The following is a 19004-nucleotide window of genomic DNA, read 5'->3' on the forward strand; positions in this document are numbered from 1 at the left end:
ATTAACTGCAACATTAATTACTTTGGGAAGAGATGTAAGCAAAGTTGCAGAAAACCACTGTAAAGAGTGAAGTGCTCGTGGCTCATGCAAGTAGTGTGAATGAAATATGGAGTATTATTTAGAAAAAAAGCTGAGATGATGGGCAGAGTCAGAACTGACTGGGCTTGGAGTACATCAGAATTCCTGTCGCTCTTGAAATAGGCAAAGAACTACTTCACAGAGATCTGCCTTTTCTGTTGTTCCTAGCCCTTTTGGGAGCAGAAGGCTGCTTTCCTGACAAGCTCTACCTCCACACACCTTTTTATCTGAATGTGTTGAGACACTGTCACTTTCTGAAGTCTGACATTTAAAACTGAAAGAATGGGTTTGGCTTGAGATTGCCCAACTTCTTACAGGTATTTTTCCTGCGTTTTCTTATGTGTTGTAATACAAAGAAATTTTCAAATAATTTCAACTGGGAGATTAAAATACTGGGTGGTATTGCTCCAGCTTACCCTAATTAAGTTTTGTTTCTTAATGCATTATAGTTGCATGATGACTGCACAGAATGAAACAACTACACAGGCTGTTATTTCTCACTGTAATTTCCCAATTGAGACAAAGCAAATGTTCTGAGTTGAGACTAAGTAATGGAAGAGAAGGGCTTCAGCTTCCTGGCTTGTGCACATGCAGTTACCTTTCTCTTCGTTTATGGAATTACAAATGAAAAATAGTTTCTGACTAAAAATCTGTGTGCATCAAGCAACGTCTGTTCTGCTGCAGTATTGCTAGAAGTTTAAGAGATTGTCAAACTGATTGGATATCTAACGTTTCCTTTGCAACTTAGCCTGTTATCAATCTTGTGAGCAGTTAATAGACCTCAGCCATCAGACTTTCAAGGCTTGCCTCGTAACAGTGACTGATAGGCTGGGGACTAACATTGCGCGCCTTGAGAAATTGCCTTCTTTCTCTGAGAACCTTGACAAAGAAATTGGACTCTTTAAACCACTTTAAAAGGGTGATCAAAACTGTCCTGCTTGAACTGTAAGATCTTTTTGAAAGTGGCACATAAAGGAGAATTCCCTTGCCAAGCTACTGCTCATAATCATGAAAAATCTTGTCATGTTACAGGTTTCTTATTCCATAATGCTACTGAGTTATAGACAGGCACAAGACCAAGCAGAAAGTGGTGCCAATCGGGTGTTTTGGGGTGAATATCACACACAGAGGACATGTTCTTCAGTATCAATAAACACTTAAGAACTGGTTATTATCTACTTATACCTGCTGTTAATAAGAAGTATGTTCACATGTTGGCAGTAATTAACCTTTTTGTTTCATGTATGAGGGCAACCAATGCTTTGGATACCCTAATCATTTGTTTCCAAGCTAGTAATTGAAGCTCTCACAAGATGGGTAAAAAGAACAATGAGTAATTATACAATAGCATGTGAGTAGAAGGCTCCAACTTCTCGCCACGGTGGAAAAAATGCAGGGTACTGACAAACTACAGCTTGTATTTGGGTTTTAGTTCCATTGTTGTCCTATTTATGAGATAGTTACTTAGTTCAACTTGTAGGGGATCTTACAGAAATCTAAAATCCTAATAACTAGAAAAGAGCCTATTATTTGTCATTAGGTGGTGTTTTCTCAAACTAATAACTGAAATAATAAAAAGAAGAAAAACAGACCCTAAAAATCTTGCATAATTTTTTCCAAGGGCTCATCTTTGTTCTGATTGACTTCTGAGGATACTTGTGTGGTTTTCTGAGCTCCCCTAATTGGTTGCAGTTAGCTCTGAGCATGGAGTCTCAGTAATACTGTTTAATGTTACAATGCATAACTGAAACTGTAAGTCACTCAAATAGACCATATGAATTTGTGTGAGTTATTGAATCTTCCTTTTAACACCGAATAAGGGTTCATTGTACATATTTACCCTTAATTAAGAAAAGCTTTTCTGTGAGGAAAGGGCAAACAGACTGACTATCTTAGCTGGTCCCACTGTGCATGCTGTTCCAGAGGCAGCTGCCTTTTCGGCTTTCAATTCAATGAGGACAGAGCCCAGGATTTCTTACAGTGCCCATTTGGAGGCCATTTTACTATGTTAAGAGGCACAATTTAAAACTAAGGACAAATGGGCAAAAAATTACTGCGCAGATTAGGAGTTTGCTAAAACGAGAATCAAAAAGGCATTTGAACAATGAGTTTATGAGCAAACCATTCAATTAGAAATCAATGGCTATGAATTCCTTTAAAAAAACAAAAAACAAAAAACAAAAAACACAGCTCTGAACATAGCATTTAACATCAAAATTCACTGGTGGAAAGTCCATACCTTCTATATAGACAACATAATAGTAAAAAGCTCTTGCTCCTACACAGGATTATCAGTGGTAGGAGAAACAAGAAGTAAAAGTCAAGAGAATTAGACTTATTAAATCATAGATCACCAGCTGAAGTTTTCTGTAGATCTGGTGTGTTTTAATGTGGCTGCTGTAACCAGAGAAAAGTAAATTCATTGAAATTCTGTTATATAGATAAATAATCATCATCCTCCAAGGCTGTTCCTAGGCAGCAGGGTCTTGAAAGTTCTAGAAAACAGAGCAATAATGACGTTGGTCTGTATGACCATTGTATGGGAACTGCTGAGTCACAGCCCGAACCACTGATTGAGCACCTGGGGAAAGGACCTGGTCAGCGCTGGGAGCACAGGTGAAGGCAATTGATGTGTGAGGCTGGAAGGGGGGGAGCCTGGCTGCACCTCTCAGACCTCACTTAAGGTATGACTGCCACAGGGGAGGGATTTTTGGTTGGAAATCCCTCCCTTGGGGAGTTTCCCTAGTGAGCCTGGATCTTCAGAGATAAGTGAGAGCTTTTCCTTTTGTAACACCTTTGCATTGCACTAGTCCCTTCATCATTACACCTCCTATATCACCATTCCATCATGTTGATCTTTCTTAATGTTACAACCATACAAAAGGGAGTTTGGACAGGAAACGAGAGGGTACAGGGAGGATTAAGTTATGTTTGTAACACTCAGGCTAATAGAAAAGAGAAACTTTATGATAAGATTGTAACAGAGGAGATAAATTTCAATGTCAGCAGCCTAAAGTGTGAGTTTTGAAGGCAGCATTTGGTAAAGTGATAAGGACTGGGGAATATATTCTGTAACTTGTTAAATTGCTCCATTCCACTTTGCCATAAGTCCTTCTCTCTCTTAGCCATTTTCAGGGCAACAGAGAAAAGTGAGGAAAAAAAAAGAAAACATATTTCTATACTGAGCAGATTACTGTTTCCCATTGTTTGCATTTCTTACTCCCCAGGCTTCCCACAAAAGAACCCAGTAAGAACGATGATATTTTGTATTTACTGTCACTTCTATCACTTGTCTCCAAGTCCTTAGCTACATATTTGCTCACTTTAAGCACAGCGAAGTAGTTGATGACACAAGTTATCTTCTAAGGATATGTATATCCTGGCTCAGAGAAGCTTCTGAAGCCATTAGGAAGAGTTAGAGAATGAAGCAAAGGATATTTGTTGCTTTCGTTGGACTTAGACACCATAGTTATTGCAATACTGTAACTATACAGAAATTTAAACTGCGTGGTCCTGTAGTTTCACTAGAAGAAAAAAAAAAAAGTATTTTTTTCTCTTTTGTGGTGTGATTTTTATTCTTGCTCTTTCATGTAGCATTTGTTTTCTGTTACTTGGAATACATACATACCTGTAAGTCTACAGGTTTTTTTAAAGTTCCCTCTCAACTTTCTCATAGCATACCCTGTTCCTGAGATGCTGCATTGTGTTACCATAGCACAGTCTTATAGGAGCAGTCAGCCTTTGTACTCAAAAGACAAGTCAGCAGTGAGGGTAATTATCAAGAAAAAAGAAAAAATAAAAATCCTTCAGAGGCTTTATTCAGAGCTTTGTATTATAGAATTAGGTTATTCCAGCCAAGGAGGAAGAAAAAGTGGAAGATTCCAGTGCAGTTCATGTGTGTGGAAAGTGACTGCCCATGTGTGGCACATGAACTGCATGTAATAAGTGGGGGAGGGGGGAACACCCCAGAAGTTAAAGGGCCTTTTTATCTGCTTGTTTCCTTCATTTCTGAGTGACTTTTACAACAAACAAAGCATTGATTGAAGATTCTTTAGCTGGCCTTTAAGAAGCAACATTAATTACAATCCTAATGAACAAAAGCAGACACAAATTAGAAAGGAATGATGCAAAAAGCGTGGGAAGGCAGCCGTGAAGCAGCCACAGGCTGATAACGCTCACCGTCGCCTGGTTGTTTCAGGTGCTGCTCGTGTATTGCTCATCTGGGGAGCAGGGAGATAATGCAAGCGTGAGAGTCTCATATTTGCAAGGAAATGTGCTTCACTGACCTTCTCTCATCCTGTTTCCACTGCAAACAGCGTTAGCGAGCCCTCTGCAACAGCGAGAACCCAGTGACGGAAAATGAGCCTGCGTTGTGTTTTGCGAGTAACTTCCATCTAAACCGCACTGGAAATGTGGGGAAACGGGACGGAAGCTCGCGTTCGGGGTTATAAAGGACTTCAGGATTTGGGACACGCTACCTGCGGTACCAAAAGCACCCCAATGCTGCAGGAGGGGCCGGGCTGCGAGGAGCCGAGGTCGGATCGCCCTCCCCAGAGGCTGCCGTGCAGCGGAGCGGGAACGGCGGAGCCGCCTCCCCGTGCCTTCCGCGAGCCGCTCGCCGCGCGCCGCGCGGCTGCAACCCGAGTAGGGCTGCGGGGAGGGGCCGACGTGGAGCGCGTGGCACGGAACACGCGCCGCTCTCCCGCCGCAGCTCCTCCAGCGTGAAGACGGCGCTCACTCGGCCCCGCTCTTTGGCTGCGGGCAGAGCTGCAGCTGTAAGCAGGAGCGCTGCCCGGGCAGCCAGCAGGCTTCCTTCACCTTCGTCTCCACCGGCGCGGCGTTCTACCTGTCCCACCTGTGCGGTCCTCTTCTACTGGAGGACCTACGAGGCGGAAAAGTCGGGCATGGGGACCACAGGAGGAACGCGCAGCCCAGGTAAAGGGGAGGGTTGGGGATGTGCACCGCGTCCCCCAGGCGCCTGCCTCCTGCATCGGTGATTTCAGCGTGGTCTGAGACGTGCCCTGGCGCTGAGGATTTAGCTCAATTAAGGGACTGTAATTAGCCAGTCAGAAAGTGCCACTCCTGGAGAAGAGTTTTATTCTCTTTTCATTTTTCTAAGTGAGCAGGGAGAATAAATGATAGGTGCACGCACTGCAAGACTGGGACCTGTTTAAAACTTATCCCCTTACGTTGTGTGCTCGGGCTGGTTTACTGTGAGCAGTGAGAACATCCTGCTCACTGCACAGTACCAAAGCAATGAATTATGTACAAGAATACTGGTAATCTAAAATGACGGAGTTAATTGAGCTGAGGCATTGTTGCTTAAGTCTTAGCCCTACAGAAGCACTTCGTTGGTATGTCACAAATGGACGCAGCTTGGCAGGCAGCACTTTGTGCTGCTCCAGTGTCAGAAGCTGCTTTGAGCTGTACTGACAGAAGAGCTCCTGTCTGTGGGAGCTGAAGACCCAGATTTGAGGGCATTGCCAGTATAGTTATTACTGCAATCTCAGCAAATGCTCGAGATTTTTCACCTTACATTCGTAGTGTTTGACAGCAAGTTCTTCTATAGCAGTGCTTTTTGAATCTGCAGTTGGTATGTGCTGCCAACCTGCCCCATTCCCATCAGTGCATATATGAACCCTGTGGATCAAGGGAGCTGACATAAAGGATAGGCTTCTCAGTTTCATTTCTAAGAGACTGAGACTTATCCCCTTTAGGAGCAGGATCCACTGTGCCTACCACAACAAGGAATGCTGGAGAAGAATCTTCAGATGCATCACATTACTGTTCCTTTGGCGAAACAAATTCATTTTCTTACGAACACATTCAGAAAGATAACATTGCCATGATACGTGCAAACCTAGTGAGGTGTTGGGCTTTGCCTCTCCTCCTCTGGGAGGAATTAGGCTGTCAGCATCAGCACTGTCCCTCTCTCTGATGGGACAAATTCTACTTCACTTTTCTTGCTTTGCCCAACAGCTTTTAATTTTCCACTTTTTTCTTCTACAGTCTCTCTCCTATTTCTGATTTCTTTTACCACATCCTTCCCTGATCCTGTCATCCTCACCCTGCAACACTATTTGTCACTCTGTTACTCCAGGAGTGCAGTGCAGCCTGTTTATGGCAGTTCTCACCTCGAGTGCCCAGCAGTGGTTGTTCTGAGGAGCACTGTTGGGCTTTGAACTGTCGGTGCCAAGGGCAGCACTTCTCAGCCTGAAGGTGACAGCAGTAGCAGCGATCCCTGCTGGGAGAGGTGTCCATGCTGTGCTCAGGAGGCAGCTGCCAGGTACTGCTGGGTTGGAGCTGTATGCCAGGGCTGCCATTGATGGCCTGAGACATGCCAGCAGCGTGGAGAGTTAATTCTAGCAAGTTAATTTTAAAAAGATTTGAGGTCATAGTACTCATAAGCCAGTAGAAATGCCTGAAAAACCAAGTGGAATGATTCTGATGATAGCAGGATGTTTTCAAACACAGCTTTTCAGCTGACAGAGCCAGGCATGGGTGTATGGACACAGGGAAAGGGCATCTCTCTGAACTGAAAGTTGGTGTACACAGAATGTCTTTCTGTACTCATACATATTTAGAGTTTTTCTTCGTTATGATTTTACTTAAGGAAAAACACTTATGACAGTCTTCTTAAAAAAAACGGGGGGGAGATGGATATGCACTAGCTTAATTTTAATATAGTACATATAGTGACATGGTGCAATGAAGTCCTCTTTGAAAATGAGAGGTTTGGGTTTTTTTACTTTCAAACAACAAACAACAACAACAAAAATTGCAGGGTTGGGAGCCTAAATCAGTCTGACGCTTTGTAATCATTTGTTTACTTGTCATAAAACTCCTTAAGAAGTGAATTATACAGTCAGTACTGACATTAATGAACCTCATGTAAAAAAAGCTGTTACTGACAGCTGCACCCTGTCATATCTTGTTGACAGTAGGTAATAATTCCATCTGTAAAAAGTTCAATTAAAATAAATGAGAGAGTTGAAGGATAGCAGAAACTGCTGGATAATGCCCTTCTGATCAATCACAAATCACAAATACAAGGCTTGGCAGAATCTAAATGTCAGGATTGCTTATATGTAGCAATTACAGGGTCAGTATTACATTTCAGTGTACGGAATTAGCAGTCAAGTTTCGTTGATGTGCTGTTGTTGTTTTCCGTCTTTCAAAGTAGTTTGTACACTAGGTGTGTAAGTAGAGCCTGACCAAAGCCTATCAGTTTCATGGGAGTCCTTCCCACTCCTTTGATGGAAACTGGGCAAGGTCCCACAGCTGCTATAGGTGCAGTGCTGTCTTGCAATTTGCCCTGTGAAGCCTCTCCAGCCTATGGAACTTGTTAGGACAGTATGGGAGCAAGAGAAGATTCTCCTCTGAAGAAGTTAAAAAAGGTTAAGGTTAAATGTAGTACCAAACTGCCCTGTGCTAGTGACAAAGTCCTTTGGCTCTTCCCAGGAGCACACTGATGTAGCTGTTCCTCATGGCTAACACATAATCTTTCAGGGTTGCTTGTCACGAAGCTGTCCTCGTGTCATACACTCATCCTTTTTTGCAGAGAGTGATGAAAGATGTGCAGCAAGTCTTTCCCAAGACAAATGATGTGATCGTTGCTACATGAGGGGTGTCCCATTTTAATTGTCAGGACAGATGTGGTTTTCATTTTCCTCTATTATTTGCCTGCACTCGTAATCTGCTGCTCATGCATTCTGCAGTCACGTTTCGCGTTTGAGGGTGAAGACAGGGCTATCTATCTTGAAGAGTGATGGTCTAGCCCTTGCCAGTGCTTCCTTTGCTGAGTTGCTCTCCTCATATTAAACAGAAACCCTCCATGTATTCTGAAGCTCACACAAAGGGCCATGCATGTAAAATACATTGCTAATTTAGTAACAGGCAAGGAGTACTGCTGGCAGCAGGAGTAGCTGACGTTTTCCCCTCTTGTATACCTCCTGTGGAAGCCAGAGTATGAATAGGAGGCTGATTGAAATGGTGCTTTTCTGGCAGCAAAGTACTTGTGGCAGTACTGAGCTGGTGCGAGTGAAATGCAATACACCTGGCATCACACGACTCCTTATTCATTGTAGTTTGTCAGTCACACTCAGCAGCTTTTCCACCATAATGAGAAGTCTGGTAAATTTGGCAGTCTGGAACACTTTCTTCCTTTTAGCGTGGAAAGAATCAAATTGGGGCCTTTTGTGGTAGGAACACAGATGTCACGTTGTCATTTAAAAATACCTCCCTCAAACAAATTGCCTTGCTAAGAATCCATGTTTTCTTTTGTTTCGAGGTGAAAGAAACTTAGCATGAACCACAGATGGTGTTTACAGCTCATCATGCAGCTATCAACTTTCCAGATAGATGGAGAAACATAGAAGGAACAGACAGAAAAAAGCTGCTTTGATAGTTGGCATCTCAGTCAGAGTTCTTGTATTGTGCTGGATCTCCTTCACCACGGAATTACTAAGTCCCCTCCATTCCTGCAACATGCCACGCATCTGGAAAAGCATTTTTCTTTGGCTTGGCTACTGAAATTCTTCCTTCAATCCTTTCATTTACATGGCATTTAACAAATATTACAACCATGCCTTCAAGAACCTTTTCCTGAAGCAGAGATAAAGGGGGACAGAGAAGGAAATGATTCCTTTATTGCACAATACAGAGTTTTCTGGAGGGAAATGTGCCAGCGATACACACAGACTTTAAGCACAAGATCTCGTTAAGGGGATTTTGTAGCAAAGAAGACTGCAGATGATTGCATATAGACCTACAGTCAGGTTGCAGTTCCCCCTTGGAAATATGTATATGCTACTCCAGAGTGTGACAAAGAAAGAAGCAGTGAATATCTCCCTTCATTGAACTGCTGGGTGTTGAAGTCTGCAAGCAAAGCACTGTATTCATCTCATACCAAGAATGTCAAGTCTAAGCCATCTCATCCAGCCAACTACAGGTGCCATCCTGCAGCTTGCTCATCATCAGCAAGGGCACCAAGGGGAACTGTGGATTGAGCAACACCAAAATGTTTGTGATGTTTCCTTTTTTGGAAAGTAGACAACAGAGAGAATGAACATGCTGCATTCAACTGTTGACTTTCTCTGAAATTAAGGAGGGTGACTAAGCAGCCTCAAAACACACCCTAGTCTGGCTGAGGGGCTGTGTTCATCATGAAGATGAACAATGAAGGATCTTGAATAAAAAGTAATAATAAATGATTTTTAAGAAGGTAAGCTAAAGAAAGATCATTTAGCAGTACTTATGGCTGTTTATTTTTCTAAAGAGGAGTTGGCAGTTTGGAATAAACCAATTATTTCTGCCTAAACACATTGGCCTCATTTTATTTCTTGATGCTGATTTTACTCTACCTAGAACTTGGTGGAGACGACTGCTCAGCAGAAAGGCACTACTGCCCCCTACAGCAAGGTTCCAAGAACCCTGCAGTGCCATATGAATTAAGGCCTAGGGGGCTTTGTGCTCTTGGAATCCACAGATTGTGCAAAAATCCAAAAATCCAGATTGTGAAAAAAGGGATGTGAACATACAATATCAATAGCTTTCTATGTTCTGTGTCCAGCTCCTACGAAAGAAGCCTCAATCTGTCTTTGTAAAAACCTGTTTTACTTGAGAATTGCCAAGCCCTTTCTGCATGAAGAGTGATGCAGGCAGAAATTAAGGATTTAGCCATGAAAATACAGGCTGACAAATTCCCCTGGCACCAGCAGCTTCTAAGCTAGTCAGCACCACAGTCATCAAGAAACCAGGTACTGGCAGCCTACGGCAACATGCTGCTGAATGCCTATGAGCACCAAAATTGCCCAGAGAGCTGGATGGGATGCAGTTCCTGCCTGGAAAATCAGGGAGACAGCCCACCACCCAGTTCTGGTGGGTGCTGAATAAACAAGACAGTGTTCAGAAACTTCAGATAAAAGAGTATCCTAAGCGTATGTCAGCCACCACCCAAACAAATAAGATTTGTGTATTGCCTCATAAGTGCATCCTACTTACATGCCTGATTTAGGCAAAGCTGGCTCTAAGGAGCAAATCGCAATTCCCCAGCTCTCTGGTGTGCATAAATACCAACAGTTATACAAAGTGGGACCTAAGATTGTGTTCCAATGAGCTGATTTTTCAGGAAATAGGCTTAAAGAGGAAGAAATCTTTTAAAAAAAAAAAAAAAAAAAAAAAAAAAAAAAAAAAAAAAAGAAAACTGGTCACGTTTTAACTTGCCTACAGAGATTTCCATATCAACAGTGCCGTCTGCAAGTCTGTGCAGTCCCTGTTATAATTTAAAGTGATGTTCTCATCTCTCTCCTTCACCCACTGTTGTTGCTATTATTTGTACATTTTACAGGGGACAGAGAACACATGATAATAATCTCCTCCTGCTTTCTTCTGAAATTAATGAGTACTGAGGGTATCAAATGCTTGCATACTGGTTAGCTGTGAGAGCACCTTAGCTCTGATGCAAATCAAAACATAATGAACACTTCAGAGTACAAATGCTTTTTAGTTTGTGCAAAAAACTTCTGCAGTTACATGCAGCTAAGTAAAAGAAAGTAACCAGCAAACTCAGCAGTCCTTTCCATACACGCACTTCAGAATTCATTGCCTCAGCCACACAGCTCCACTTATCTGTGACCAATAAAAGTACTTCAAATTCTACATATCAAGAAGTAACACCACAATTCTATAAAAAGACCATATAAACTTATGGCATACATGGAAGCTCACTGCTTAAAGTAAAACAATAATCACTTGTTCTCTGACTGTTCTCTGGTCTTTGAAAACTCCACTTAGAAATTATATTATGATACGGCCCTCCGTTTTTAAAAATAGCTATCAGCATTTAAATGGAAGCCAGAATTAATTTACTTTGCTCTAGTCAGCAGGATTGTCATATTTATAGTGTTAAAGCACCATGGATACCATTCCCAAAAAGCATCTTCTCATGAGTATTCAGAGCACGATCTGTGTTTGTTCCTCCACTGTAAAACTGGTTTTTGTCCAGCGGAGGGCTACAAAAATGGTGACGGGCCTGAATCATCTCCCCTATGAAGAAAGGCTGAGTGAACTGGGTCTGTTCAGCCTTGAGAAGAGAAGACTGAGAGGGGACCTGATCCAGGTCTATAAATATCTATGGTGTGGGGGGCAGAGTGGTGAGGCCAGACTGTTTTCAGCAGTGTATGGAGACAGGACGAGGGGAAACGGCCAGAAACTGCAGCATAGGAAGTTCTGCACAAATGTGCACAAGAACTTCTTTACAGTGAGGTGACGGAGCACTGGAACAGGCTGCCCAGGGAGGTGGTGGAGTCTCCTTCTCTGGAGATGTTCAAGACCTGCCTGGATGCCTACCTGTGCGACCTGCTGTAGGGAACCTGCTTTGGCAGGGGGGTTGGACTCGATGATCTCTGGAGGTCCTTTCCAACCCCTACGATTCTGTGATTCTGTGATGAAGAACAGTGAACAGTCATCAAGGAGACAAAAAGTTTGCCACTAGCAAAAGTGCCCTTTCTCATGCTAATAATTGACTTTTCCCCAAGTATCAGAAGAAAAAACATTTCAGTGTGTAAATTAGAAAGATAATCACAATTTTTATAGAGTTTGCAGACACTATTTGTCTACTGCTATCAAAGCCAACTAGAGAATGTCTACAACTAGCACGCAATTCTGATTTCCTTCTTTAGATACTCTAAATTCAGTTTTGCCTAGATTTTTAAGTAAGTACAAGAGAAGCACCCTGCATTATACTCAGTCATAGCCATTGTAGGGGAGTAAGACATAATCTGGCTCAGTATAAAGATTCTTCCTATTTGTACTGAAGGAACAGGAAATTTCAGGTTATCTCAAAATCATGAGAAGCCATATCACATTGAATCCCACCTACCAGAGTTGAGGTAGCTTACTGCATTTTACCCAGATAGAATCAGAATGCCCATAATCTCCTTACCAAAAGCTTAATGAATGCATATGCTTTTCCATTTAATGCTACAGAGTCTGCATAAGGTCACATACAACCTTCCACTGTTCTCAAAAGGAGCGAGGTGGTGCAGTGTGATGAACTCGTACCATCTCCTTTGAGAATTCTGTACCATAAGCAAATGTTTATGCAAAACAAATCTTACCCTTCTATGGATCAGCTCTGCATACAGCACATTTGATAGTTTGTTCCAGATATCTAAACATCAAGCTTAACAAAAGCAGCAAGAGGTAACACGTTGCCAAGTGCTATGTGACACATAAAAGCATTTCTACTAGTGAATATCAAGACACTACATTTACAGAATTCATCTTTTAATGCACTTGTAATTCAAAATCATATTAAGGCTTCTACATCAACCTTAAGCGTGGAATCTCGAAGTGCCATCCTAAAAATACAAAAGCAAAAGTTCACTGAATGCTAAACATCTTTTTATTTTGTATTTGCTGCCATAGAAAGTAATCTATCAGCAGTCATCAGTGTTACTGGGGAAAAATAATGTGATTTTCCTTTTCCTAAAGAAGAGATGTGATGTACATTAAATCAGTCCAAAATCCTGATGTTAAGTACAAAAAGCAACTTTTTGAATTATAAAATACCATACATACAGATATAAAAATGTTTCAGAAAGTGTTCCACAAAGTTTCTAAACTTTCAAGGACAAATCTTCAGTAGGGTAGATAGGCTGTTGTCTTCGAAAGGTGAGCATCAGTCATTTGAGTAGAAAGTCTGAATCTTTATCTTCCTATGTTACAGCTGACACAGACTTAGATTTTCATCCCAGCCAGGGATAACACAATGGCTCTAGTGATTAAGGTGTTTTTCCTGGAGTTATTAATTTAACAAGTGCATACTCTATATATAAAAAGGAAATTTCAAACAAAATTATACAACTGCTAGACTTTATAAAAATATAGATCTATATTTTTACATGAGAATTATCCAAGGTAAGTTTCCATTTTCTTTTGTCTTAACCATTAGAAATTATATTTTTATTCCTCTGGGATCTTATCTAGAGTTTAAATTAAAATGATGTGAAGTTATTACCTGGTGGAAAGTTTTGGGAACTATTTTCTGTGTTTATGTTTGGCCAAAATTAACAAGCTACTGCACCTTGCAGTGCTCATCTTACGGTACTGGACATACTACACAGTCTATATCTACTTACTGCAGAATTTTGTAGTTCTTCAGTGCTAAAACCCAAATAAAAACCATCTTTGTTGTTCTTACCATGAAGAAAAAAATAAACCACCAACAAAAATAAATAAAATTAGACAGTATTTCTGTTTTGCTGTACTGCATTAACTCTTTACTGTGTAGTGGAGGCAATAATGAATAATACAGCCATTTCATGAAGGAATGTAGAAGAGTACATACTGGAAAAAATCCCAGACTTTACAGCTGTGTGTATGTGTATATACACATACATAGGTCTACAATTGCAGTTGTAACTTTCACTTCACAAAAAAGATGTATAGACTGAACAATCATATAGATCAACTTCACCAGCTGGAGATCTTCAGGAAGAACTAGCTTTCAACTTGGACAGCAGCATTTCATTCTTACGACATTCCTGTTAACAGAAAACAAACAGATAAAGTAGTTATACTTAACCCTACTGTATGTATCTGCACATCAGCAAACCAAAGCCTCATCTTTGAAAGACCTCTGAAGTACACAGTAGTCTGGAATGAATGATAAATTGAAGTTAACTCTTGATTCATCCACAAAGTTATTCCAATGGAAAATTCATTAACCTTCATGACATACACACCAAAAGGAACACTGCTTGACCATTAGTCTAAAATTGTTAGAAGTGGATAGAGTATATCTATATGTTTATTTCTAAATTGAAAAAAAATCTGAAATTGAGATTACTTTTTGAACATCTGAAAATCCAGAAGGCAGTCTGCAAAATGTCAGTGTACAGGAAATTATTCTTGGTCAAGAAATGTGTGAACATAGGCACATACCATCTGTTTTCAGCAGCACAACCACAATTTTATATCATTATTTTTAAAAATAGCAAGATCGAATAGAAGTTCTCTCACAGTGCAATGGAAGAAAAATGGCTTTTTTTCTGCTTCAAAAAAAAAAAACCACCAAAAAACCAATCCAAAATTAACAAAACCCTCCACAACCACCTAATCTCTTCAAAGAAGATGCGAAAAAGTCAGAAAAGTAGAACAGCACATCTCCCAAAGCACATCATCCAAACCAAGAGGGGGCTACCCCAGGATAAACCAGAAATATTTTTTTTTCCTCCCAAAAAACCTGATGCCAAATGACAATTTAGCCTGGCAGCACTACTTTCTTTACCATGATAACAAGTAACAGAAGCACACGTTATGATGATAAACTCAAGAAAAGTGAAATGAATGAAGGGTTAAACAGTCCTTCCACTGCAAGTAAAATACAAGGCTGGCTACTGAAGCATTTATGACTGCAAAGATACTAGATTGCCTCTCTTACTCACACATTTCCACAACCCTCTTTGCTCCAACGCCTAAATGCTGCTCATAGATCTCCAGAAGATTCCATCCTGAAACCTAAATATGCAGCTTCCTCAGTAACAAATTAATACTTCCCTTTTAACATAGAGGGCTGCCAGCCAATCAGTGTTAAAATAATTTTCAGAATAAAATTCAGAGTTTAAAAATAATGGAATAGTGGAAACATCCAAGAAGAGACATTGGTAACATGTAATAAAGTATAAGGAACACCTGTGCACAACTTGAAAGTCCTAATTACTTTGGCAATTAGAATTTTGAATATGACAACACAAAATTAACAAAATAAAAACACTACCATTTGTTGCCATCTAAATTCCCATTGAGTAGAATGCAGCAAGGATCTACGTTATAAGCCTTGCAAATATAAAAAAAAAAAAATCATAATTCTGCTAGTGATAAGAGTACATTTCATCCATTCACACAATATGAATACTGCTTATTTCTAGGCAGTGATATAAAATTCATACCAAAATGAGATTGTCAGCTTCCTCCTAAGGCAATTCTAACTTTGTGATTTAACACTGCTAAGTCACCAGAAAATATATGTAGAAAGTAAGATAAAGTTCAGACAAACCCACGTATTTAGAAATGTGCTCTTAACCAAAAGCAAAGTTTGTAATTTGATTCAAAGCAATCAGTGTATCTGTGCAGAACTTCTTAAACTACTCCTGATCAGTTCAAGTATTAGCCAACTTACACTAGCAAAAAATGTTCTTACCTCTTTAAATTCTTTCACTGTTTTAAAGTAAAGCCTCTGTTTCTCTAGAAGCTCTAAGTATTCATCATTCAACTGATCTCTTCGCATTTTATTTTCTTGCTTCTTCTTTTCCATCTGTTGGTATACAGGAAGGATTAAAGGTCATTTACTGTATGAGAAACACATGTACAAGCACACAAAGTGTAAGAAATAATTTTCTATAACAGTGAGACAGATGCTTCACAAATGACATCCCTGCCTTGTGCTTTAAGCACAGCAAACACTTAGGCCAACACTTCAGAAAAATTAAAAAACTAAAATATCTCAGTATCAGTAACACTATAAGTAGCATCCAGAATTGAACTAAGGCTCATGTTTCTGCAAGCCCAGAATTTTGCTCACCAAACAGTTCTACATCAATAATGACAAGGTGAAATTAACAGGAAACTGCATGCAGCCTTTTGACGAAACATCAAGATCTTGATTTGTTTATGCTAGTTGTACCAAACAGAGCAGGGCACATCTTAAATTTTTCTATCTAATTTTCTCTTGCTCAAGATCCACACAAGAAAATTCTCTTTTGTCTTTGTGCCATAGTTGTGACAAACACTCTAAAGTCTCTAGATGGAAAGATCAGCTCTTATGGTAGGCTGGCTGCCTTCTTCTCAGGAATAGAGGCTACTGACAAGCACTACTTAAAGCTATTCCACTGCATGCAAATACATCCGTGGACATGTTTAGTTGGAGTAACTTTTGGCTCACTTGTGTACATCGGCCCAAGCCCACTTAGCACAAAGTCCACCGAGGCTCAACTTTCACAGAACTCAGTGTTACCAGAAGCAAGTCTGCCTTCTCTGCAGTAACTCCTGGGCTCTGCACACCCACAAAGCCCTTTCACTTGACCCATGGGCACAACGCACTTTTCTAAATCTACTTAACACCAGAAAGTGAGTCTAATATAGGCACAGCTGTACTGCTGCATTTTCCAACTGGAAAAAAATTCCCATGGACCTCAGGGACATCAGTGAGACTTTGGGTATATGCAGCCATTTCAAGCATCTACATCACTACAAGGCCAGTAACAAAGAATATAAAATTCCCATCAGCAGAGAAGTGTTAACAGTACCTCTCTTCTACTCTATTCACTTACATTTCAGCAGTGAGCAGTTTCTGATGGATAGGGAAAAAAATAATACTTATAATATGCTTGCTTAATTTGCACCTCACGAACTGAATTTTGCCACGCACAGTTATTGTCCAAGAGGCTTTTCTGAAATAATTTACAGGTTCTATTAGAGTAAGTGAGAAGTGTCTCAGACCTTCATTCGATTCTGTTTGATGCCTTCCACAATCTGCTCCATCTGTCGTAAGAACTGCTCACGAGAACCAGAAGATGCCATTGCTCTGGAGAAAAAACAAAACAAAGAAAAACAAACTGATACGCATGTGGGACAATGCATCTCATCTACAATTACCCTGTGTATTCACTGATGTTCGAGCATTTGCATTACTTAGAATTCTGTGTAAAAAAAAATAATCTTTTTAATCTCTGACTTCAAGTAAAAGCGCAGCTCTTCAGCTGATATAAACTATCAGATGGGAACAGAGACTACAGAGCTCATCACCAGAGTTCTCTCCGGCAGTTCGACTCTCACATGTGTTTTCAAGAAATAAATTGCTACTAACTGACCAAGAGCACAAACTTGTAAGAAAAGCAGCTGATTCAAACATGAAGAAGACGATTGGAGAACTAGGAGAACAGTAAATATTTTAAACCAGTATTTTGTGTCCAGACAAGAAAAGTCCTGAAGTAATTATGGGCTTGTAACTTATCTTGAACAGATTATGGGAAACAAAGAAAATACCACCCCCTACCCATCAATGCAGCCAAGCAAATCCCAGCTGTCAATTACAATATTGGATTCTACTGACTGGACTCAAAAGGATATCATCACTGAGCAGAACACATCTACAATTCCTGCTGCAATGGAAAACACTTGATATACTTAATTGCTTGGGCTTGTTTCTATTGTAGTTACAATTTTGAATATGACACTAACAAAATAAAAATTGAAAATGACTGAGTCAACATAAAACAGCACAAATGTGTATGTTCGTGGTGCTGTGCTGCACATGGTTTAGTGAGAAATATTGGTGATAATGGAGAGTTGGACTGGATGATCTTGGAGGTCTTTTCCCACCCTGGTGAATCTGTATTATAGAGATAATTACTTATTCAGGAGAAAAAAAAAAAAAAAGAGTCACAACAGAATTATGAAAAGGCATAAAAAGAAGAATTATTTAAAAATTAAGAGATCATCTCCTCTCCTATGACTCTACTGTACTGCTGTGACAAAATTCACACTGGAATTTTTTCCCCTGAAGTCAAAAAAGCACCAGAGAGAAATAATCGTTGGCTGCATCACAGATGGTATTTTGACCTGAAGTGTCCAAATGAACTATGATTTGACTTCACACTTCATCAAACCTTTTAAATACTGAATAGTCTATAAAAAACATCTGAAATATGTCTGAATCTAATGTTTTGTACATAATATAACTACAGCTTCAAAAAATGGAGAAAGATATTTAAATTAATGCCAGGAAAATTAAGACTGAAATTTCTTTACACAACCACAACTGAACAGCCAGATATTAAAAACATCTGTTGGCTATAAAAGTTCAGTAATTCCAAGTCTGAAATGCCCCAAACATTGGCTTAAACAGAATTAATAAACTATTTTGTTAAATAGTGTAAGTTAATAAAATATTGTAACGCATTTTTAGAGTCCATTACTCATTCCCCCTCCTATTTTTCCAACCAGCCGTACTACTCACTGCAACTATCAAGAGAAAAATGACCATTACTTACTGATGAAAGTTGTCATGGATAGAATTCAGTAAATTGACCTGTGAATTAAAGAAGAAAAAAAAAAAAAAAGAAAATAGCTGATATTTTGATATCAGTATGAGTAGCTCCTGCTACAAGATATGGACACCATATTTAAATAAGACAAAGAAAAATCTGTAACAACATTAGCAGGAGTTATTTTGTTGTTCCTGGGATAGCTCACCCAGCTGATCAAACTGCCTATTTTTTCTTACTATTAAAGATTGCTAAGAGCACTAAAATTCACTAATTAGCAATGAATGAGATTCCTCATGGAATTCCTCATCAATACCTCTCCCAAGTCTCCTGCAGTTAAACCTTCCAAGCAGTTTCTCCTTATGATGAATACTTGGAAATGTACTGAACAGATCTAAGCGCTGCAAACTGAACCATTTGCTTTTAACTGCTACAAGAAAGCTGAACTGACCTCCCTCAAATCTACAGTCTTCCATATAAATGCAACAGCAATAGGCACGTGCATTGCAGAACCTCAAGCTGTTCCTGACTCTATCATGAAACAAATTCTGAGCGGATTCCAAAGCTACAACGCTTAAAGATTTCTGTTACTCAGAGGAAAGACATCACTGTGTGACTCATCGATACTTGCCAAATCTACATCCCTGCCCTGAAATATTTCCAACAAGCTTGTGTTTAAGAATGCAGTTCTACAGTTTATACCACAAAACAGCCAAGTAATGAAAAGTAAAACAGCACAACTGCTGCACAGTAAGAATGCTGATGTGTTACTCTGCACAACAATGAAAGCCAGACAATAAACCCCGTGAAGCAAAGATAATGGAAAATTCAATTTAAAAGCATTTTAAGCTATGACTGCATAAGAAATCATATAAA

The 19004-nt window shown here is 39.9% G+C and overlaps 2 protein-coding genes across 5 annotated transcripts in view; one reads left to right on the forward strand and one right to left on the reverse strand.

Moving 5' to 3' along the window:
* Positions 1–2591: 2591 nt before the first annotated feature.
* On the forward strand, positions 2592–9401 carry LOC128076683 (PH domain leucine-rich repeat-containing protein phosphatase 1-like). Its single transcript, XM_052674623.1, has 3 exons — positions 2592–2596; positions 4532–5013; positions 8369–9401. The coding sequence occupies exons 1-3, from the start codon at positions 2592–2594 to the stop codon at positions 8386–8388; spliced, it is 507 nt and encodes a 168-aa protein (XP_052530583.1). The 3' UTR covers positions 8389–9401.
* A 3060-nt stretch (positions 9402–12461) lies between these two features.
* CCDC93 (coiled-coil domain containing 93) overlaps positions 12462–19004 on the reverse strand; it is a 56364-nt gene continuing 49821 nt past the window's right edge. For all 4 annotated transcript variants that reach the window (XM_052675812.1, XM_052675811.1, XM_052675813.1 and 1 more), the window contains 4 exons: positions 18135–18172; positions 16582–16666; positions 15284–15397; positions 12462–13625 (listed from right to left, as the gene is read on the reverse strand). In XM_052675812.1, the coding sequence (XP_052531772.1) occupies positions 13572–13625; positions 15284–15397; positions 16582–16666; positions 18135–18172 (291 nt within the window). In that variant the 3' untranslated portion in view covers positions 12462–13571. The remainder of the gene's footprint in view (positions 13626–15283; positions 15398–16581; positions 16667–18134; positions 18173–19004) is intronic.

This window comes from Tympanuchus pallidicinctus, unplaced genomic scaffold (genome assembly GCF_026119805.1).
Source record: "Tympanuchus pallidicinctus isolate F22 unplaced genomic scaffold, pur_lepc_1.0 scaffold15, whole genome shotgun sequence".
Lineage (NCBI taxonomy): Eukaryota > Metazoa > Chordata > Aves > Galliformes > Phasianidae > Tympanuchus > Tympanuchus pallidicinctus.